Consider the following 24,279-nt stretch of genomic DNA (forward strand, 5'->3'; position numbering starts at 1 on the left):
TTATTCACCAGTTATCAGACAAATGATTTGGACTTCTAGCATCTCTCCAGGGTTACTAATGACTTATTTTTTTAGTATCATTCTTATTTTTAGTATCATTCTTGACATGATGCTTTTCAATGTATTGCAGTTGTTATTCTAATCTTTGAGATATGATTCACATACTGTGTATATTATCCATTTAAAGTATACAACTTAATGATTTTTAATGTATTCACAGATATGTGCAACCATCACAGTCAATTTTAGAACATTTTTATTATCTCCAAAAGAAACCCCATACCCTTTAGCTATCACTACTCTGTCCCCGAATCTTCCCCCGGCCCTAAGTGACCACTCATATACTTCCTGCCTCTATATAGTTCCCTATCATGGACTTTCATATGGATGGAATATACAATGTGTGGACTTTTGTGACTGGCTTCTTTCACTTAGCGTAGCATTCAAGGTTCATCCAAGTTGTAGCATAGACCAGGACTTCGTTCCTTTTTATGGCTAAATAATATTCCGTTGTATGAATGTGATTCCATTGTATAATATGCCAAATTTTTTGGTGTTCATTCATCTACTGATGGATATCTGGGTTACTTCTACCTTTTATGCGTAATGCTGTTGTAAAAGTTTGTGTACAACTTTTTGTGTGGACATGTGTTTTTATTTTTCTTGGTTATATATCTGGGAGTGGAATTGCTGGGTCATATGATAACTGTATTTAATTTATAGTGTTTTTGAGTATATCTCTTTGGATAACTTTTTTAGTGGTTTCTCCATATATTACATTATATATACATGCTTATCGCATCTGCTGGCATCATTTAACCAGTTTCAATGAAGTATAGAAACTTTGCTTCCCTGGAAGCTCCTTTACCTGCCCCCATTTATAGTATGGTCTGGTCTTAAATTTTGCTCCGTATTCATGTAGAACCACATCATACAGTGTTTAAATTTTTGCTTCAACCATCAAACATAATTCAGAAGACTTAAGAGGAGAAACATCTATTGTCTTAACCCATATTTTTGTTTATCATGTTCTTTCTTCCTTCCTGTTATTCTAAGATTCTTTCTTTTTATCATTTCCTTTCTTTTTAGAGAATCTTTTGCCATTCTTTTAGGGTAGGTCTAATGGTGAAAAATCTCTTTGTTTCCCTTTATTTCAGAATGTCCTCAACTTTGCCATCATTCCTAGGAGATATTTTCACTGGATTCTGGGTTGACAGTTCTTTCCTTTCAACCCTTGAAAAATGTTGTGCCACTTTCTATATCAAACTTCATTAAAACTTGACATTTAAAAGAACAGGGGTCGGGGGGATTCTTCTGTGGCAGTGGAGGCAGCAACACTAGTTCTCAAGGGCAGGAGAGGTAGCTGAGCCAGGGAGCATCAACATCCAGTGCCCAGGCGTCAGTGTCCTCTCCAGGACACGACTTTGGGTCATGGATCTGGCTGCCCAGCCTGCCTTGCTCTCTTCCCACCTCTGCGAGTTCCATCCTCCTGCCCTTCCATCCTATGAGCTCCAGAAGATCCTTCTAGTAAATACCTCCTTTTTTGCTTAAAATACCCAGAGCTGAGTTTCTGTTGTTCTTGACTAAGAACCTGCTAGCACAGGTGGGCAGCAGCCACAGAAGGGATGTCAGAGGGCAGAGAGGACAGTGAAGAAGGTGGTGCAGGAGACACGGGCAGGAGAAACAGTACATTTTTACTCAGGAAGAGCTGGTAAGTCTTATTCAGGAGCAAGGACTTTGCCCTGAAGGAAGAGGAGACTGGTGGAAAGGTTTAATGCAGCATATTGACAGATTCAGAATGGAGCTTTGGAAAAACGTGGCTCAAGAGTAGATTGGCAGGCACACAGTGGAGGCTGATGACGGGGCTGTGGGGGTGTCTGGCCAAGAGATGACCGTGGCCCAGTGTGGGGCTGGGGGCAGCTGCAGTGAGGGGCGTGGGTTTGAGGAAGGTTGAGGAGGCATGCTGGAGAGGACTTGGAATTCTGCTCAGTGATGTCCAGGGATGAGGCTTTCGCCTGACCTACCTCACAAATTTTTTTTTTAAAGATTTTATTTATTTATTTGACAGAGAGAGAGACACAGCGAGAGAGGGAACACAAGCAGGGGGAGTGGGAGAGGGAGAAGCAGGCTTCCCGCGGAGCAAGGAGCCTGACGCGGGGTTCGATCCCAGGACCCTGGGATCATGACCTGAGCCGAGTGCAGATGCCTAAGGATTGAGCCAGCCAGGCGCCCCGAGACCCACCTCACAATTTAAAAGTGTAATGACTTTTGGAAAAATATTGTGCTTTGTCATTATTCCATTGGTAGTAAAAGCAGCATATTCATCCATTTTCTACCTGATGGGACATTTTAGTCTAAATTTGAGCTCTAAAGCATTTGTCTAATATTCTGTGACAGGCTTTCCATGTAAGCATCTTGGGAACCGGGACGCCCGGGTGGCTCAGTTGGTGAAGCATCTGCCTTTGGCTCCGGTCATGATCCCGGAGTCCCGGGATCGAGTTCCACATCAGGCTCCCTGCTCAGCGGGGAGTCTGCTTCTCCCTCTCCTGCTCCCTCTGTGATCTCTCTGGCTCTCAATCTCTGTCAAATAAATAAATAAATAAAATCTTAAAAAAAAAAAAAAAGAATCTTAGGAACCACCTTAGCCGTTGCTGGGTGGTACGTGATATTCTGACGTTTTGGTGGAACCACAAAAAGGGTCTAGTGGATTTTCAGGGGGTCCTGTGGAAGGGTGGGGTGCTGTTATTCTGCTGTTCCACCTTAACTGTGGGGGGTTGGCAGGACTTCACGGGGAGCCGGGGCTGGGTCATCTCCCTGGGTTCGTTCCCCTGCTTGTGTAACACCCATGCATTAATTCACGCAGCCAGCCCACCATCTCTGAGCCCTCACCACGTGTCAGCTCTGAGGCGGGCAGGGATGAGAGAGAGAGAGAGAGAGAGGCCAGTTCTGTGTCTCATGGAACTTTCGTTCTCACTGGCAAGCAGCAAATAGAAGCAATGACCACATAAAGCATTTTCTGATGGATACCCCAGGATTCTCCATGGAAAGAGCCCTGTGCTGGTGGCAGAGAACCCCGGCTCCAGCCTGGCTTTATTATTTACCAGTTTTTATAACAGGGTGCATGATTTACCTTTTCCTGGCCTCCTCCCCTTTCTTGGCTGTAAAATGAGGCTAATTCTCTCCTGCAGGTGCCTGCCATTTGGAATATACTGGATAAATATTTGCTAAACAAATCAGTGTCTGCTTTGGCCACTTTATGGGCTCTTGGGAGGATTGAAGGAATCATGTCTGTGACAGTCTCCCATGGAGAGTGAAGTACTGTCTAGATGTAAGTTGTATGGATACGTGTGCTGGCCTTTATAAATTGCTGTCTGTCATCCTCCATTTGTGTAAACTCGTAGGGATGTGAGTTTCAGTAACTGGAGAATGGCTTCCAAGTCTCCGTCTTATTTAAAAAATTACATTAGAAATGTCCTTCCTATAGAATTTGTAGCAGCATTTATTTAACATTTCTCAAGGGAAGCTTTAAATGGAAAAGAATGAGGCCAGGAGCAAAGCGAAACGGTGTCAGGTCTCATGGTGACAGTCTCATCTGCGCAGGAGATGCTTCTGTTTGGCCATTTTTGACAGTTGCCACATTGAGCATTTTCTGGATGGTGCTATTTAACCATCTTTGATGACTATCTGGGGGACAAGTCCATGCACCCCTGGCGGTAAGAGGCAGGGCTGCAGGTGGATGGGTGGGCCTGGCTCTAGTGGCTTGGTCCCCTTTGGGACCTGCAGTGAGCTGCCTACAAAGCCCAGCCTCTCAGCCTCTGCATCTGGAACAGGGAGGTAACATTCCTGCCTTTCCTATGGCATCTCAAGTGGCTAATCCAGGTGAGACAGTTCTAAGGTATGCCCTTAGGATGTGGTACTTAGAACGAATAAGCTGAGCTTTGTTCTTTAGACCTAGAAGGGTCCTAACAGCATCCCTGTGGCCTGAGAGGTAGAAGATCTGAGATGTACTGTTTCTCCTGCCTGTGTCTCTTGCACGACCTTCTTCACTGTCCTCTCTGCCCTCTGACGTCCCTTCTGTGGCCGCTGTCCACCTGTAGTAGCAGGTTATTAGTTAAGAACAACAGAAACCCAGCTCTGGGTATCTTAAGCAAAAAAGGAGGTATTTACTGGAAGGATCTTCAGGAGCTCATAGGATTCCTGGACAGGCAGGAGGACAGAGCTCACAGAGGTGGGTGAGAACAGGGCAGGCTGGGCAGCCAGACCCATGACCCAAAGTTGTGTCCTGGAGAGGCCATTGCCGTCTGGGCACTGGATGTTGATGCTCCCTGGCTCAGCTACCTCTCCTGCCCTTGAGAACTGGTCGTGCTGCCTCCACTGCCACGGAAGAATCCCCCACCCCACACCCCCATTCTTTTAAATGTCAAGTTTTAATGAAGTTTGCTATGCATAGAGACAAGTGGTAAATAAGTGTACAGCTCAGAAGATGCCCCCAAATGAACACAATGACAAGCCGTTGCCCCTGCTGAAGAAATAAAACAGGACCAGCCCCCCCAGGAGCCTCCACACTGTGTCCCCCCATCTCTCCTCAAGGGGACCTGCTGCCTTGACTCCTTGCCCCAGCGCTTAGTTTTGCCTGTTACTGTACTTTCTCTAAGTAGACTCACGTGATACGTTTTCTTTGTGTCTGGCTTCTTCTGCTCAGCATTATATTTGTGAGGTGCTTCCAGGCTGTTTGTGGAGTTCTCATGCATTTATTCTCAGCACTGTGTACTACTCCACCATTTGGGTTAGCCACCGCATGGATAAGCCACCATTTGTTATCCATTCTAGCATGGATGGACGTACGGGGTGGTGCAGTTGGGGCTTTTAGGAAGAGTGCTGGTGACATTCCAGTACATGTCTTTTGATAACCACATGTATAACATACATCCCTAACAGGGAAGTCCAGAGGAGTGAAACTGCTGGATCATGGTGCACATATATGTTTACTGACCACTGATGAGGTTGAGCACTTTTTCATATGGTCATTAGCCATTTGGAGATCCTCTTTTTTGAAGTATCTGCTCATATCTCTTGCCTATTTTTAAATTGGGGTGCTGGCTATACATTTTGCATCTCTAGATCCAGATTTTAAAACCTTTGCAAAACAAAACAAAACAAAACAAAACAAAAGCCCTCTGCAAACGCATGGGATTGGCCTGTGCGTGCCTTGGTAGCCAGAGATCTGAAACAGCACCCATCAAACCTTATTTGCAGTCATGGGTATTCATTCTGAGATGATGTAGCCTCTGGGAAGGTGCCTTGGCCAGGCCCCAGCAGCGCATATCAGAAATGACTCTGGCTAGTGTTAGCTGAAAGGCGGTGCTGTCAGTGAGTGAGGTAGCTTCCTAGTCCCTGGGAGCAGCTGCAAGCTGCAAGTCAGGTGCATCGCCGGTCCCCAGACTCTCATTAGCTCAGCTGGGAGGCGGCTGATGCTGCTGTAGGGAGCCATGGAATCAGGAAGCTGATGGCTACGAAAACCCACTCCCTCTGTCACAGTTCCTGCCACCCCAATGGATCACTTTTCTTCTGCTCACTTCCCTCCTAATTTGCTTCTACATTTAAGTCTTGTGTTAATGCATGTCCTTGGTGGAACCTGGATCCTTGGAATCTTTGCTGAAGGCCATGCTGTGTGCTCTAGTCTCAGTAGACTAGGGCAAAGGGAAAGCTCTGAGCTGTGATGGGTAGTTCTGAGGCAGGGCTGCTCTAGGAACAAGAGGAGCCATATGGGTGCTGTGGTGACTGAGGGGTCCGGGTGGGGCCTGTATGAAAGGTTGAAATGCAGCCCCATGGTTGATAATGTAGAAAGAAACCAGCTCAGGTGCATGGGAGCTTCTAAAAGGCTATTCCAGCGTTCATCTGTTCAAACATCATGTGTAATGTCCTAGGGATACTGTAATAAAGCACCATCAACTGGGTGGCTTAAAACAGTAGAAATTAATTTTCTCATAGTTCTGGAGGCTAGAAGTCAAAATCAAGGGGTTAGTAGAGCTATGCTCTCTCTGAAGCCTCTAGGGGAGGTTCTGTTCCAGGCCTGGCTAGCTTCTGATGTTTGCCGGTGATCTTTGGTGTTCCTTGGCTTGTAGATGCATCACTCCCGTCTCTGCTGCCCTGTATCTCTGTGTCTTTCTTCCTCCTCTTAGAAGGAGGTCATACTGGATTAGGGTCCACCATAATGACCTCATCTTAACCTGATTATATCTTCAAAGACCATATTTCAAAATAAGGTCACATTTGCAGGTACCGGGGGTTAGGACTTCGACATATCTTCTAGGGGGACACAGTTTAACTCATAACACCCATCATCAAGCCAGGCCATGTCTGGACCTTCTCCTTTGGCTGCTCTGGATACCTGGGCTTTCCCAGAGCCACACACCCCCACACCACTGCTCTGGGTTGGTCTGGCTCTCCTCTTAGCCTTTGCCTGGGCAGAGTCCCTTCATTGTTTGAAATTCTGCTCCAGTGTACCTCCTTTATCCCTCTAGGACAGAAAGGGTCATTCCGTCTCCTGAGCTCCCACCACTGGCAACCTATTCTTCCATTTTGAGTTTGTTTTTAAAGCAAAATTTTTATTGACAATAGCTATGTATGTAACACACAATATACTGTATGTAACATACATGCAGAAAAGTAGGTAAATTATAAGGCTGCATCTCAATGAATTTTCATAAAGTGAATATTCCATCTTGAATTTATTTTCCTCTGCCTATTAAATAGTAGCTTGCCATTTATAGGTCTGTCTCTTTCACAAGACGGAATGTTCTTTGAGGCCAGGAAATGTGTTTTATTTATCTTTATAAAGAATTCCTATATATAGTGACCCATAGGAAGTACTTGCTGAATTTGGATTTGGAAGATTGGAGTGGAATTTGCCAATGAATCAGACTCATTGAGTTAGCATTGAGTGAAAGTCACACACAGGGCTAAGTGCTTTGCTCCAGATCAGTATCTTTTGTCTTTCTATGGGTTTGGATTCAAATTTGTTGCTTGTCAATTTTTTTTTTTTTTTTTTGCCTGTGGACATTTTTTATTAAGGTCCTCTAGAAAACAGCCTGCGTACACGTTCTCTCAAATGAGTTGGGGGGAGGGGCAGAGGGAGAAGCAGGCTCCCTGTTGAGCGGGGAGCCCAATGAGGGGCTCAATCCCAGGACCCTGGGATCACTACTGGAGCCAAAGGCAGACGCTTAACCGACTGAGCCACCCAAGTGCCCCCAAGAGGGGACACTTTGTGTGAGAGATGCAATCCCGGGGCGGAGAGGCAGAAACGGGAAGCAGGAGGATGGATGTCACTTCACAGTGAGCAGCAGAGAGACACAGCAGGTCTGGCACATGGACTTCTCCAGAAGATATGCAAGGAGAAAACATACCTCTGAGCAGTCTGCAGAAGGAAGAGTGGAGGGGATTTATCTGTCCCCTTTGTTTCCACCTCCCATTTCCCACTGTGGCATTTCATGGAAGTCCAGAAGTAAAGGGACAATTGGGCAAAGATGAGGTACCGACCGAGAGAGACAGAGAAGGAGGTGGTCGAGGGAATCTGAGAAGGTGCACAAGGTTTGTGTCCAATACGCTCCACACCTTGCGCTACTCAGGTCCACTCGTGCCCTCCCATGGTGTCAGCTCTCCTACTACGATGTGGGGACCTCCATTCTCCTGGGAGAACGAAGACATCTTTACCCCTTCCCTGGGAGGGGAGGTGCAAGTCCAATCAGTGACAGAGTCCCCTTCCTGGTGGCCAGCTGGGGTTGCCTGGAAGACAGAAGAAGAAGGCCATGAAACAAGCTCATTTGCTGCTGCTGTCTGTCCCAACACTATAATTGATATTCATTATCTTCCTCCTCTACCACCTGTTCTAGATCCTCTTCACTCTCTGATAGCACTTTGGCTGGTCTGTGACATTTGTCCTGAGGGGTCTGAGTTCCTGGTTGCTTTGCCCATTAGTAACCAGTACCAGACATGGAAATATTAAGAGAGTCCGCAGGGAATCCTTTCAACTTGATTCCAGACATTCCCCTCCCATCCCCATATGTGCCCTAACCTAACTCTCCATGGCAGTTTGCATCAGTAACCCCAGCAGTATTGTCACTCGCTTATTGGTCTGTTGGTCGCTGTCGTGAGGAACAGAGAGTGGCCAGGGGGTAACATCAGCTTCTGTTTGAATGGAAGCCTTATTGTGTTGTGTTTCCCCTTTCCCTAGAAGCAGAACCTCTAACCCAGCTGAGCCCAGCTGAAGGGAAGCACAAACTCTGCAAGGGGTCACTGTGTGTAATGGTGAGCAGGGCCGCTCCTGGACCCATCTTCGTAATATACAGGACACAGCACCAGATATCAGTTGTCAGTTCAAGGCATATACTTCATCCTGGAGGATAGTCCCTCAAGCACATAATACATCTCTTCAGTAGATGTCCCAGCTGAGCCTTCCTTTCTTCTGTCAGGTTGGTTCCTCCTGAGTGACAACAGGGTTTCACAGTGAGATCAGCAAACTCCAGTCAGGAGTCATTGGTTCACTTCCTTGGTTGAAATGGGTGACTTAGTCTGAGGCTGTGTCATATGAGAATCCAGGGCAGCAAATGAGGATTCAATAACTGTGGACCATCGTGCTGCTGAAGGCAACCCCATTACCAGAAAACACATTGTTTCCAGTAAGGAAAAATCGCTCAATTCCCACTCTCCCAAGGTAAAAGTGGTCTAAACTAGTTGATGGCTGTCTTGTTCTTTCCAAGGAGTGGGTCATGCCATGGAGGTTTACTGTTGGTCCCTCCTGTTACCATGGCAGGTTGGACACTCAGCAAGATGATCCTTGGTGATGTGGAGGCAAAAGGTAAAGAAAGGCCAGGGAAAGATGCAAAGTGATGTGAGATTTTAATGGGCTGGCCACCACTTCACAGCAAACTGCAAGTGTTACAGAGACTACTCATGTTCTCTGGGCTTATGGACTTCTCCAGAAGGTTTGCGAGGATAAAACATACTTTGGAAAGGTCCCCTGAGGGGGAAAATGAGGAGAATTTACCTCCCCATCTCTTTCCTACTTCCCATTGGCCATTGTTCAGCCTGTGAGGTGCTAACCTTTTCATATTAGTGGGTTGCAAAAATCCAGTCTCTTGATGGCCAATCAGGAAGCCAGATCGCATACTCTGAGACTCGCATCCCTTCCAAGCCCAGAAATGGAGGGGTGACTCAAGCCAAATGGTGTACCAAGAGAGGTAAGAGAAGAGGTGGTGAGGGGACTCTGAGCTGGTGCATAAGGTTTGTTACTCCATCCAGGTGGGTTGGGTTAGTCACTAGCCAAAGTGCTACATTAACTATTACAGGCTTCCAAGTTCTGATAGCTGGCGTCATATTCTCATCTCTGACAAGGACATTGGCCATCAGAACTGGATGAATATTATTTGGTTGAGAGTCAGTGTGACTCACTTAGAACAATGTTAGTTATGGTTAACCTCTCTTACCGTTACGTTTATGGCAGGTGTTCTATATTTTGTCTCTACTTGTTCTAAATACTTAAGATATCCACCAAATGTAAAGTAATGCCACAGAATGTGTTTCTTTTAAAAACTGGCAGAAGATAAATGATCACGTGTGCTGGATATGAGCTCTGACATAACTGGCAGGCCCTAGGACATGGCCTGGTTTGTCTTGAGGCACTGAGGACACCCAGGGCTCGATGAGAAGAGATGGTTCGAGGTTGTTGCACACCTCCAAAGCTCCCCCCCAGGGCAGGTAGGACAGGAGTTGCCACTGCAGCTTGCAGACCCAAGTCCACAGTGTGCTATGAGTGGGAGTGGGGCTTTAACTTTTCCACCATCTGGGCTGGTGGATGGCCCTGGAAGGTCAGCTCTCATAGAGAGGGTTGCCTCAGGCCAGAACTCACAATGGGAGAAACAAAAACTTTTATATACAACATGGGTAGGTGTACCACTCCAGAAAACAAACCTGAATTTTAGGAAATGTCCCACCCTGAATTTTAGACCCTTTGGGGACTTACTTTGAAGGCATTGAAATTTTTAAAACACTGAGTAACAGGACAAAAAATATCACTTTGGCTACTGGTGGAAAATGGATTGGCCACAAAACATCTAAGTGAAAGAAAAAAGAACAGAGTTAAATTCCAAGACAAGCAAATGTCTTGGACCTATGATTTTCGTGGGCCTTTAATTCCTAAATTCACATGTGTCTCTATATAATTTCTTCCAATAATGCAGAAAAGTAAAACTGAAAAATGAATCTCCTCAAGTATTTTAATGAAAAGTAACTCTAGTTACAAAGAGTTAAGGTTAAATTTAGATGGTTAAATTTGCTGGGTGACTGGTAAAGTTTATCTGCTACATTTTCATTTGCTGAAATTCTCTTGTTACTTTTTCATGTCTACGTGTTCTTGTTTTGTTTTTACCAGCTTCTGTTTCACAAATTATTGCTCTTTATTGATGCTATTCCTTCATCTTTAAGAATACTAAGCCTATTTGTGTTCATTTAAAAATATTGTTCTGATAGGTCCATTTTTGTCTGAAGTGATTCATCTGCTGAGCGTTTGACTTTGTTGTTTTCTTTGTTAGCATTGATTTCCTTCATGGGTTTTGAATTTTGGTTTTCAGTTTGTCTTGACTAGGAGATTCTCCCTCCCTCCCTGAGCCTTACCCGCCACTCTACTCTTTTTTTTCTAGTGATTTTTAAAGTGCCTTCGCCTCACTCTTTGTAAAGCCTAGTCCAGAACCAGATGTTATGATGGGGACTTAGGGCTTCTCTCCTTCAATGACATTGGGAATATCTCCAACCCTGTCACTGAGCCTGAGGGCAAGTGAATTCTTGGTTCTGGATACAAGATTTCATATCAGCAATGGTCCTGGGTAGAGTGTGATGGCAGCATTAATATGAATTATTTTTAATTTTGAAGTAACTCAGACTACAGTTTGGAGAATTTCCAGGTTGGTGAATATGTGGAGATTTGGGGGCAGTGGCACACTCAGAGAATGTGGAAGTCCCATACCATTTCCCCATACCTTATTCTATGTATCTCTTCCATCTGGCTGTTCCTGAGTTGTGTACTTTTATAATAAAGTGGTGATCTACTACTAACAAGAAGAAAAAGAACAAAAAGAAAATATACCGAGACTTACAGAAAAGTTGCAAGTTCAGAGAGTTCTCACATACCCTTCATCTAGCTTCCCCTAATGTTAACATCTTATCTCAGCAAAGTAAAATTGTCAAAAGTGGAAAATTAACGTTGTATGATACTATTAACTAAACCTCTGACTTTATTCATATTTTACAAGTTTTTCTCTATTGTCTTTTTTTTAATTTTATAATCCAGTCCAGAATCCCACATTGCATTCAGTGATTTTCTATTTCTATGATCACATCTACTTTTATTAAGGAAGATCTGTCCCTTCTCCCGCATTCATTTATCCCTTCGACTATTTACTTACATTAGCATGGACTCAGGGTATTTATTTTAGTCAATAGGTTGTAATCCAAAACAATAGCTGCTAGATAACTTCCAGCCCAGCCCTTGTACCACACAGTGGCCAGGCTTTCATATACCATCTCACTCCAGATACTTCTATTCCCCATTTTCCAAAGGAATTTCTGTAACTCTTGGCCACCCCTGCTCCTTTCTTGACATGAGGTCCAGCAAGCCCATTGTTTTTGTTTTGAGACAAAAGTCTAAATCCTTAGCATCACCTGCAAGGCAGTACATTTGGTCCCTACACAATTTTCTAGCTTCATCTTTTTTCTCATTCACTCTGTTGTTCTCAATGCTCCAGCCACACGTAAGTTTTTCCTATTCTCTGAAAGCTGTAAATTCCACTTGGCCTCATGGTCTTTGCCCTTTCTGTTCCTTCTGTCTAGAACAGTCACCCTCCTCTCTTTTTTGAGCTGAGCCACAGTGGCATTTTTGGTTAATTACTAGACTGTTTAATACTGGAACAGTCTCTAGCCTGAAAGCCCTTGAATCTAAAAGGGCAAGCTTCCAACAGGCATGCCCAACCTTGCCAGTAATTTTGTAAATTAGGAGTCTCCTTCAAGTAGAAGACGTCAGCACCTATGAGCTGGACCTTTCCTCAGATAGAAACTACATCATCTTCTCCAAGAAATGTAACCAAAGCAGGAGGGAATCAGAAAAGGCGGCCACTGTTCACATGAAAGCTGAATGTCTTACCGAGTGTCAAGTCATTTGACTTTTGAACTGGTAGAAGAGGGGCTCCTCAGTGGGTTAAGCATCTGACTCTTGATGTTGGCCCAGGTCATGATCTCAAGGTTGTGAGATGGAGCCCAAAGTTGAGCCCCACGGCCAGCCCCCTCGGGCTCCACGCTCAGCGGGGAGTCTGCTTGAGATTCTCTTCTCCCTCTCCCTCTGCCCCACCCCCTGCTTGTCTGTGTGCACGCTCTCTCTCTCTCTAAAAATAAATACATAAACCTTTAAGAAAATAGAATTGGTAGGGGTGCCTGGGTGGCTCAGTCGTTAAGCGTCTGCCTTCAGCTCAGGTCATGATCCCAGGGTTCTGGGATCGAGCCCTGCATCGGGCTCCCTGCTCAGTGGGAAGCTTGCTTCTCCCCCTCCCACTTCCCCTGCTTGTGTTCCCTCTCTCGCTGTCTCTCTCTCTCTCTGTCAAATAAATAAATAAATCTTAAAAAAAAAAGAAAATAGAACTGGTAGAAGAATCAAGAAAATAACAGATGAGAACAACCAGGGGAAATGAAGAAGCATCAAAGGCCAGCAGAATTGCTGAACGAGCTCCTGCCACTGGCAGTGTTACGTGCTGACCAATGGCTCTTCCTTTTCCAACCCTCTCTGTGGAAGGAAATTTGGTATGTTGTGAGGGTTCTAAATTTCCTTTGAGTGTGTGAAGTAGTGAGTTAAGTAGATCCAGTCATGATAGTTGCATCTCCATTTTCAGACTTCGGTCACAACTGGAAATGGCCCACACTTCAATCACCTCTGCTTCCCCTTACTTTGGGGGGAATTCTCTGACCCTTATAACCAACAAAGTGTCAGTCCCTGTAATGAGGTCACCCTGCGTTAGGCCAGCCATTACCTTCTTCTCATTTGGTGTGGTGGCGTCCTTGCCCTGCAGATCTCTGTTGCCAGATCACTCCTGCTAGGGGGTACCTCCAAGTTCACCCCCCTGAGGTTCCAAGTCTCTAATCTCATTTTCAGTGGCAGATTCCCATCCTGCTCCAACTCTGTGGTTCTGAGGCTTAGTGGGAGGAGGCTGGGATGGAGTTAGATGTCTATGCTGCCTCGCAGGACCCTAGACGGTCAGCCTTCTCCATTTCCTGGTGTCTGCTAGGGCTCAGCCCACCGCAGGCATACCCTGCATTTGGCACTAATGCAGGCCCTCCTCCCTCTGCCATCTCCCCACTGAGCACCCCTCAGCCAAGCCCCTTCTAGTCAATCCCACCAGGCATTATCTCCTAGCTCTGACTCCAGGGTCTCTTCAGCTCAAAGGGTCTGAGATTCTGAGGATTTGCCTTGAGGCTTTCTTCAGTCTAGAGCTATTGAGTTTGGGAGCCTCACCCCATACCTTCTCTTGCATCCTACAGAAATCAGGGTGAAATGGCCCACACCTGCCGTGGCACCATCAACCTGTCCACCGCGCACTTTGACACGGAGGACTCTTGCGGTATCGTGCTAACCAGTGGGGCAAGGACCTACCACCTCAAGGCCAGCTCGGAGGTGGAGCGGCAGCAGTGGATCACCGCCCTGGAGCTGGCCAAGGCCAAGGCTGTCCACATGATGAGCAGCCACTCAGGTAGTGAGCGCTTGGTGAGCGGGTATACACACAGTGTCATGGGTCTGGAGAGAGTGGGAATTGATAGCGTTTGGGGGTGGTGGTGACCAGGAAAGCCAGGCTAATCCAGACCAACCCTGGAAGGTAGAGGTATGTGTTCACCCTTCTTATTCAGCTCCGTGTGTCCTCAGCAATGAGAGGCTTAGGTGGTCAAGGTTGGCTGTCAGTTCTTGGGATAGAAATATTTGTGGTGAGCAGGGTTGTGTGTGTCTTTCTTTGGACAAGTCTGGTTCCTGGACTTCAGCAGACCCTTCAGATGCTGCAGTAGGTGAGATCCAGAGGCAGCAGCAGGGGTGGGAGTCCAGGATTGTGCACCTATGCCTGGGGCCAGACTTTTTCCCAGGCCCATTATGGAGACTGAAAAACCAGTTAGCCAGAGATGCTTCCTTTGCTGAGGTGGAAGGCCAGCTCAGATATCCTGGGCAAGACATTTAAGTGTTTACTTTAATACAGTCACTTTCTTAATATGTAATGTCTTTATATGATTCGTAAGCCAACAGTTTCAAAAGCACATGCAGTGACTCCTGCCCTTGACTCTCGTTCCCAGCCACACCCACCCTGTGATCCCTCCCAGAGGCAACCAGAGCTACCTTGTGTCTTTTACATATATATTAAAATTGGTACTTACTTTAAACTAAATGCAGTCTTCCACCTTGCCTTCTTTCCATTTAGCAATATATCTTGGAAATTTTCTCTATCAGTACGTAAGAAACTTCCTCCTTGTTTTTACAACATTCTAGCGCTTTGTTGTATGGATGTATCATAGTTTATTTAACCCCAAGTCTGTTGATGAACATTTAGGTTGTTTATTTTGTTATGACACACTGTGCTGCAATGAGTAACCTTGCATTTCGTTTCACATTTGCAGAAGTATAAATGAAGTATATGTTCCAGAGGGTGGGGTGGCTGGGTTAACAGGAGTGTGCATTTGTAATTTGAGAGATTGTCAAGCGGCCCTCCATAGGGGTTATACGATCAGATGCCTGTAGCAGTGTGTGAGAATGCCTGCCTCCCACTGTCTTGTCCACCCAGAGTGAGAGCACATGTTTCTGTTGGGTGAAAACTAGATCTAAACACACATGAGCCGGAAAGAATGGGAAGCTGTGATTCTTCTGAAGCTAACACAAAATGGTGTGTGTTTCCTTAGACCTATGTGGAGTTCTTTTAGGAAAGCAGGGCTCCAGGTGAGAATGAGTCACAGGCTCTGCTCTCTAAGATTATCACACAAGCTGGCTGGGGAGACAGGGAGTCCTGTGGAAGGAGCTCTAGCACAAAGCAGGATGAGAGGGTCTATGATATCAGTCACCATGCCCCATACCTAGTCTCCGTGTGTTGGGGTCTCCCCCAGTACTAGCTTCTCAGTGCACATTGAAGGTCATTGAATATTGGTCTGACCTTTTCTTTTGGTCTCACACGTTTGGAGCATGGATCCTCCCTGACCCCGGGGACTCTTCCTTGGGGTCAGCACTCATGTGACTCTGGTGTGTCAACAGTGATGCTGAGCTTGGAAAGGGGTCCCCAGGGTACCACTCCCTTTCCCGTGAAGGAGGATGTTGGGGCCATCTCAGGCAAGGGCTATGCCAAACCCCTAGTAGGACCTGTGCGCTCTGTTTGGAGGCCTATGGAAAGCCACTATGGTGAATGCTTGTTAACTCAGCTGGGCAGTGCTAGGAATTGTGAAGCCTGGACTTCTTCTAGGAGAGGTTGGGACCCCAGAGGGAGTTGCCTCAGGCTCACCTTCCTTCATTTCATACACTTAGCATAGTCAGGGACTGGAGACACAGCACATGTCTTGTGTCCCCAGGGGTTAGCCTCCCAGGTGAAGACACAGGACATTCAGATAAAATTCAAGGTAGCACTTGCTATATGTTGATGAGGAATGGATTCCTCTCCTTTGGATATTTTGAAACATAAATGAACTAATGTGTGTGAAAGAGAAGCCTTCAGGAAGGTACTGTGCTTTTATAGAAAGGTTGATTATTTCCTGAAAAATAGGTCTTGTAGTAGCATTCTCTGCAAAGCAATACCCTTCTCCTACCATTCTCAGGCTGATGTTGGAAAGTTGTGGTTTGCAACTTTTCACATGGAGTCAGTTTCAGGTAACCCTGAATGAGGGAAGGCAGTCTGGTGTGGTTCTCCTTGACTCTGGCTGATAGTGACCAAGCTAGGTCAAGGGCACTCCAGACAGACCCCCTGCAGGTCATCCCAGGGCCTATCTGTCCCTTTTAGACTGTGGACCATCTCTCATCTAGCAGGAAGCTTACTTCCTACCTCTACTTACTTCTTGAAAACTACTTGAAGGCTACTCTCCAGCTTTTCTAGCACCCCTCCCCCCCCCAGTCCAGGCACCATCCCCTTACCTGGATGTCTGCAACAACCTCCTCACCGTCTTCCTGTTTCCAGTCAGTTCTCCAAACCACAGGCAGAATGACATATTAAAAAATGGGAATTTAATCATATAACTGCACTGCTTACAACTCTTGGATGCTATAAACCAACTAGACTTAACAGACGTATACAGAACACTCACTCAACAAAGCAGAACACATACATTCTTCTCAAGTGCGTGTGAAAAATTCTCCATGATACACTAAATGTTAGGCCACAAAACAAGTCTCAATAGATTTAAGAAGATTGTAATCATACAAAGTACCGTTTCTAACTATAGTGAAATGAAGCTAGAACTCAATTACAGAAGAAACACTAGAAAATTCACAAATATGTAGAAATTAAACAAAGCATTCTTGAACAACCCATGATTCAAAGATGAAATCACAAGGGAAATTAGAAAATACTTTGAGATGGATGAAAATGAAAACACAACATACCAAAATTTATGGGATACAGCAAAAGAAGTGCTCAGAGGGAAATTTATAGCTATAAAATATGCATTTAAAAAGACAGAAAATCTCAAATCAATAACCAAACCTTCCATCTTAAGGAACTAGATTAAAAAGACCAAACTAAACCAAAGCTATCAGAAACAAGGAAACAATAAATATCAGAGTTGAGATAAGTGAAATAGAGAATAGAAAAACGATAGAGAAAAATCAGTGAAACTAAAAGTTGATTCTTTGAAACAATCAGCAAAATTGACAAACCTTTTGCTAGACTGATTAGGAAAAAAAGAGAAGACTCAAATTACTAAAATCAGAAATGAAAATGAGGACATTACTACTGACCTTACAGAAACAAAAAGGATTATAAAACAATACTATGAGCAATTGTGTGCCAATAAATTAGACAAAATAGATGAAATGGACAAATTCCTAGAAACACACAAGTTACCAAACCAACTGAAGAAGAAATAGAAAATAATAAGTAAAGAAATTGAATCAGTCCTCAAAAATCTCCCAACAAAGAAAAGTCCAGGACCAGATAGTTTCACTGGTGAATTCTACTAAACATTTAAAAAGAATTAATACCAATCCTTCTTAAGCTTCCAAAAAGTGAAGAGGAGGGAAACACTTTCTAACTTACTCTGTGTGCCTGGCACTATACCAAAGCCAAAAAATGACATCACAAGAAAAGAAAACTATAGACCATTATCCCTTATGAATATAAATGTTAGACCCCTCAACACAATATCAGCAAACAAAATCCAACAGCATATCAAAAGGGTTATACACATGCTCCCGCCAAGTGGGATTTATCCCAGGAATGCAAGGGCAGTTCAACATAAGAAACCAATCAGTATAATACACTACATTGATTAAAGGAAAAAAACCCTCACATGATCATCTCAACTGATTCAGAAAGAATTTAACAAAATCCAACATCCTTTCATGATAAAAACATCAGCAAAGGGAGTGCCTGGGTGGCTCAGTCATTAAGCGTCTGCCTTTGGCTCAGGTCATGATCCCAGGGTCCTGGGATTGAACCCCACATCGGGCTCCCTGCTCAATGGGAAGCCAGCTTCTCCCTCTCCCACTCCCCCTGCTTGTGTTCCTGCTCTTGCTATCTCTTTCTGTGTCAAATAAATAAATAAAATCTTAAAAATAAAATCAGCGAAGTCAGACTAGGGGGTAACTTCCTCAACATGATAAAGGGCATTTATGAAAAACCCACAGCTAACATCATATTCAACGGGTAAAAAACTGAAAGTTTTCCCCTAAGATAGGAACAAGACAAGAATGCCTATTTTCACCATGGCTATTCTACACTGTACTGGAAGTTCTAGACAAGAAAAGGAAACCAAAGGAAAAATTGGAAAGAAAGCAGTAAAACTTTCTATTAGCAGATGACACAATCCTATATATAGAAAATCCCTGAGAAAACACACACAGACACACACAAAACTATTAAAGCTAATACACAAATTCAGCAAAGCTGCAGGGCACAAGATCAACAAATGTCACTTGTATTTCTCTATACATACAATGAACTCTCCAAAAAGGAAATGAAGAAAATAATTCCACTTAAATATCATCACAAATAATAAAATACTGAGGAATAAATTTAACCAAGGAGATGAGCTGTTCACTGAAAACTAAAAAAACAAAAAACAAAAAAATTGCAGAAGAAATTAAAGACCTAAATAAATGGAAAGACGTGTTCATGGATTGGAAGACTTAATATTATTAAGATGGCAATACTGCTCAAAGCAATGTATAGATTCAGTACAATCCATATCAAAATTCCATGGCCTTTTTTCTTAGAAGTAGAAAAAACCATCCCAGAGAACCCAAAATAGCTAAAACAATCTTGAAAAAGAAGACAAAGTTAGAGAACTCTGTCCAGTTTCAAAACTTACTATAAAGCTATAACAATCAAGGGGTGCCTCAGAGGCACAGTCAGTTAAGCGTCCAACTCTTGGTTTTGGCTCTGGTGGTGATCTCAGGGTCATGAGATCTCAGAATCATGAGATTGAGCCCCACATCAGGCTCCGCACTCAGCACAGAGTCTGCTTGAGTTTCTCTCTCCCTCTCCCTCTGCCCCTACCCTCAGCGTGCTCTCTCTCTAAAATAAATAAATAAATATTTAAGGAAAAGCTACAACAATCAAAACAGTGTGGTACTGACCTAAGGATAGACATGCAGATCAATGAAATAAAACTGAGAGTCTAGAAATATGGGCAATGGATTTTCAACAATGGTACAAAGGTCATTCAACAGGGAAAGGATAGTCTCTTCCACAAATGGTGCTGAGATGACTGGATGTCCACATGTAAAAGAATGAAGTTGGACCTCTACCTCACACTACATATAAAAACTTACTCAAATGCATCCAAGACCTAAATATAAAGGTTAAAACCATAATGCTCTAAAAAAAAAAAAAGGAGTAAATCTTCATGACCTTGGGTTTGGCAATGGCCTTTTAGATATGACACCAAAACACAAGCAGCCAAAAACAAAAAATACATGAATCAGACTTTATCAAAATTTAATAAAACTTTTGTGCATCTAAGGACACTTACCAAGAAAGGGAAAAGACAATTCACAGAATGGGAGAGAATATTTGCAAAACATGTTTTTGATGTGTCTAGAATCCAGGATATTAATGGACGGAGGACTTAAATAGACATTTCTTCAAAGAAGATATCCGAATGGCTATAAACACATGAAAAGATAATCAACATTGTTAGTCATTAAGAAAATGAAAATCAGAACCACACTTTACACCCATTAGGATGGCTATTATCAAAACAAAAATCAAAATACAAAAACAATGGAAAGTAAGTGTTGACAGGGATGTGGAAGATTAGAACCCTCAAACACCGCCAGTAGGAATGTAAAATGGTGCAGCCACTGTGGAAAATGGTTTAGTGGTTTCTCACTAAGTTAAACATATAATCACCCATATGACCCTAGCAAATCCACTCCTGGGTATATATCCCAAAGAATCGAAAGCAGGTGTTCAAACAAAAACTTTGTATGGGAATGTTCATAGCACCCACTCTCCACAAGAGCCAAAAGGTGAGCATAGCCGTAATGTCCATCATCAGATGAATGGGTAAACAGATGTGGTATATCCATACAATGGAATATTACTGAGCAATGAAAAGGAATGAAGTACTAATACATGTTACAACATGGATGAACCTTGAAAACACGTTCTTTTTTTTTTTTTTTTGGCTAAAAATTTTTTCAACACAAAACATCTCCAACTTTACTGAGGTGGCTGACCACGTCCACGACCAAATCTGCCTTTAAACTGGAACTCAATTGCTGACCCAGCCCCGGCCTCAGCTTTCTTGTCGGCACCAGGGGGCACAGCGCTTCGTCTGTAGGTGTCTCTGTCAGCTTCCCCTCGTGTGAGTCTTGCAGGTCGCTCTCCCTCCAGACCTTTGGGCCGTGGTTGGCCAGTCTCAGGGCAGCTGTGGCACAGAGTAGCAGGCACAATCTCGGGGGGCAGGTGGAGGTAATAATGGAGATACTGGATGCCCTCGTTGGTAAGGTACCAGTAGAAATGTCTCCAGGCAAACTGTTCCTTTACGTAGCCTTGTGATTTGAGAGACGGCATGGCCTTCATGACGTGAAGGTTGGGCACATTCTTGTCTGCCAGCTCAGGATGTTTGGGCATGTGGACATCCTTCTTGGCCACCATCACTCCCTCCTTGAAAAGGAGTTCATAAATGGCAATTCAGTTCTTCTTGGGCATCAACATCTCAGCAGCTTCGACGTCCGGGGCTGGAGCTGGAAAGGCGAAAACACGTTTCTTAAAAGAGGCCAGATACAGGAGGTCACATGTTGTATGATTCTATATGTATGAAATGTCCAGAATAGGCAGATCCAGAGAGACAGAAAGCAGAGGAATGGTTGCCAGGAGCTGGGGAGAGAAGGGTGGGAAGTGTCTACTTAATGAGTATAGGGTTTCCTTTTTAGGTGATGAAAGTGTTGTGGTGCTAGAGGTGATGGTTGCCCAACATTGTGAATGTACTGAATAGCACTGAATTATACACTTAAAACAGTTAACATGTTAAATTTTATGTGTATTTATTTTAACATACACACACACATCTCAGGGAGCTCGTCAGTGCTTTCAGGGTAAAATCTGCTCCTTACCTTGCATGACAGTCTATGGCCTTCTTCCCTCACTCTCTCCCTGCTCACCATACTCAACTCCTGCCTCAGGACCTTTGTACTTGCTGGCCTCTCCTCTCTGCCTAGAACACTCCTGCTCCTACTCTTGGCCTGCCTGGCTCTCATCCTTCAGGTCTCAGCTCAGCAACACTTCAGAGTGGTTTAAGTTGTTCCCTTCTAAGACAGCTCCATGATAGCATCCTTATTTTCTTCCCTGCTATCTGCCCTCATTAGTGGACTGGCTTGTTCACTTATTGCCCATCTCTTCCATAAAACCTGCATTTCTCCAGGGCAGAGAGATCCTGTGTTGTCTTATTTCCATGGTAACCTCAGGGCCCAGCCCTGGGCTTGGCATTGGGCTCGGTGCCCAGTGCGGGTTTGTTGTGGGGCCAGTGTGCACAGCAGCCAGGACACCCTTGTCCGTGCTCGAATTGTCCTTGGAGAGGAGGCTTGGGCTGTTGTGGTTTCTCTATACCTGTCACCACTGGAGCAGATGAAGGAACTCATGACATTTCATGGGAAAAAGGAAGGCCAGGCAGAGCCTGCTCATATTGCAAGTTTGAAGGGTCAGAGCTTGTGAATGAGAATGCAGACCTGTTTTTTGTTTTTTTCTTTTTTTGTGGCACTGGGAGACACAAGCAGAACCAGCGGTAGAAGGGGTGAGACCGATTTCTGCTTAGGCTGAGAAACAAACCAGTGTACTACAAAAGGGAGGGGGATGGTAAGGACACGATGGGAGGTTCCAGCAGAGAGCTGGGCTGGGGGTGGGGGTCCCAAGGGTCCTTCAGGACTCCATTGTTGTCCTTCTGGGCTAATTGTGTTTCTTTTGCCATTCATTTTCCAAATTTAGTAGAATGTTCTGTGGTACTATGGGCTGGGTGCTAAGCTGAGGAGGGTCAGATCTGACCTTGGGCAAGTCACTATGTCTCTTGGGACCTCAGTCTCTTTGTCTATAAAATGGGTGGTTGGCAAGGCTTCTCACTGAGCTCCCGCCATCTTTGGGGCCTCAGTCAAACCAGTGAATATTTCCCCGCTCCAGATTCCTCATCTTCAGCACCCCTGCTCAGTTACCAGGAGAATTACATGATAATATATGGGAAGTGTGTAGTGCTGCGGGTGCAACCAATTCCATTCATCCCAGCACTGTGGTCGGGGAGTGTGGCTCAGCACTCATAAATCATCCTGCCCACAGCTGGTAGCAGGTGATAGGGCAGAATCATCCGCAGAAGGTCAAGTACTCAGGGTGTTTGAAAAATATGCTTTCGCTCTTTAAATGACCTACCTCCACCAACATGTATTTCCTTGAAATGTGGCACAATGGTTCTGGAGGGCTGCATCCTGGGGAAGGCAGCTGCTCTCCCCTCTGGCTGGGGACATGCTGCTGGTGGAGGCAGAGGGATGAGTCATCATCATCTTGGGGGTGTGCTTGCTCCTCTTGAATGAGTGTCTGTGTCAGTCAGGAGTCTGGGTGCTGGGACAGCCATCTGCAGAGCCCAGGACCTGGACACACTCCTAGAGCCCGGTCCTCAACAGCACATGTCCGCCCCTGCTCTCTTGCAGAAGTGAACTGATCCCTTGGGCACCTGAAACTTGGCCATTTGAGCTTTCCAGTTTTATATTTGTGGCCTTAACTTGCTAGTCGTCTAAAATGGGCCAAAAGAAGGAACCACCTATTTCTAGGCCACAGTAGTTTTTATTGTATAAAAAATAACCCCTAGTAGACCTCTGCACAGTATGTGCTCTTGTATATTAACCTTTCAGAGGGAACGAATGTCATTCAAGTGGCACAGTCCTACGTGAACTCAAACTTCACGAACGAGGCGTGACAGTTCCCATGGAGGTTAGAATGATTTACAGGTGAATTAGCACAGTGTAAAGTAGGAGGCTGTCACCACTGGGGTGGGTGGGAGAGGGAAATGACATCAGAGAAGGCTACTTATAGGAGTTGAGACCCGAGGTGGGTTTTTGAGGGACAAGAAGGGTTTGAAATATGGAGATGGAGGTGAGGGGGGCAGGGAAGAAGGAAGTCTATCCAGGCGGTGGGGATAGGAATGGCTGGAGCAAAGGAATGGATGTGTTCAGAGGCCATGGGGGGTTCTATGTGGCTGGGGACACTGTGTGTGTTCGGGCTGCATCATCCCTCAGCCTGGCAGTCACCAAGGGGAGGCTGGAGATCAGTCTGGTAGGGGTGGCCTTGGCAAGATCTGGGGCTAGGGTCTCCGCCTGGCTGGGGGCACAGGGCTCCTGGAGGGAGGATGGTAGCCAGAAGGGCTGACTGGTTCAGCAGCTAGAGCATAGAAGCCACCTGCCCGTCCCAGGAGGCCCAAGCACCTTTGGTCAGCAGGAGAAGCCCCCACACAGCAGAAGGACCTACTTTTTGCCCAAGGACCTTGCATCTGATGGTTGGAGCACTTCAGTTATTTGGACCCATTTGAGAAGGGGTTTGCTTAACTGTTGCCATTGGGCTCTTCCCTGGGAAGGGCTGATTTGCCTGCACCCATTCAGAGAGAAGCAAATTGCTTACATGTATTTCAAAGTATAAGGATTTGAAAGCCGTGAAGCATCATGTCCTGTCAAATGCCCTATAACCCAAGGGCCTTTTCTCCAGTCCATTTGTATTCCCTCTGTTTTGCTTAGTGAAGACCCCCAGATTCTCTCCTACTTATTTGGGGTGCAGATTTGGGGTTTCTTGTTTGAGTTTACTTATCCTTATTTGTTACACCTAATTATTATGTCACGTTGATCAGACTCTGAGAGATCAGAAGTACATAGCACTTACAAAAATGACATTGACATAATTGTCTAATCTTTCTTTCTGCTACATGGGGGAGAAAAGATTTTTCTTTTAACCTTTTTGTAAATAATCACTGAAGAAAATGGACTTTAGCCAGAAATTGGGCAGACTTCTCCAAGTGCACGAGGGGATGCTCAAACTCCCTAGATGTTGTTTTTTCATTTAATGCTCCCTCTGTTTATGGTTGCTTTTTATTGTTGGCACTAGGCTTCTTTTCTGTCTGTGAAAGAAGAAAGCAGTCCAGCAATGTGAGGTTGCTTGAAACCGAAATGTTCCTTATAAAAGCACAGTGCATGTGTATGTCACAAAGGGCTCTTGACTGGTGTCCTTTTGTGTCCCAGGGACTGGGCTGTGTGTAGGGAACTCAGAGATCAGCGGGCCCAGGCCTGGACCCAGACTTGGAGGAGCTCTCTGGTGGGGGTTGAGAGTAGGCTGCCTGGGTGCCCCTGACCCTTCAGGGGGAGAGATGAGCCAAGCCTGAGGTGGAGTAAGAGGGCCAAGGACACAGGGACATCGGCCCCAGAACCCATCGCCGGAAAAGGGAGCTGGCATTGGACCCAGCAGCCACCCAGCCCAGGCCAGTACTCCCACAAGGAGGGGGCAGAGGACATGGGATGAGGGGGCCAGGCTGAGCCCC

The 24,279-nt window shown here is 45.1% G+C and overlaps 1 protein-coding gene and 1 pseudogene across 2 annotated transcripts in view; one reads left to right on the forward strand and one right to left on the reverse strand.

The window, feature by feature from the left end:
- The window catches only part of OSBP2 (oxysterol binding protein 2), a 163,099-nt gene that overhangs the window by 18,791 nt on the left and 120,029 nt on the right, over positions 1–24,279 (forward strand). For both annotated transcript variants that reach the window (XM_025858202.2, XM_025858203.2), the window contains exon 2: positions 13,579–13,787. In XM_025858202.2, coding sequence (XP_025713987.1) covers positions 13,579–13,787 — 209 coding nt within the window. The remainder of the gene's footprint in view (positions 1–13,578; positions 13,788–24,279) is intronic.
- Positions 19,890–20,456, reverse strand: LOC112813198 (small ribosomal subunit protein eS10-like; annotated as a pseudogene).

Source organism: Callorhinus ursinus, unplaced genomic scaffold, assembly GCF_003265705.2.
Source record: "Callorhinus ursinus isolate GAN/ISIS: 27379988/994484 unplaced genomic scaffold, GSC_fseal_2.0 scaffold72, whole genome shotgun sequence".
NCBI classification, from domain to species: domain Eukaryota; kingdom Metazoa; phylum Chordata; class Mammalia; order Carnivora; family Otariidae; genus Callorhinus; species Callorhinus ursinus.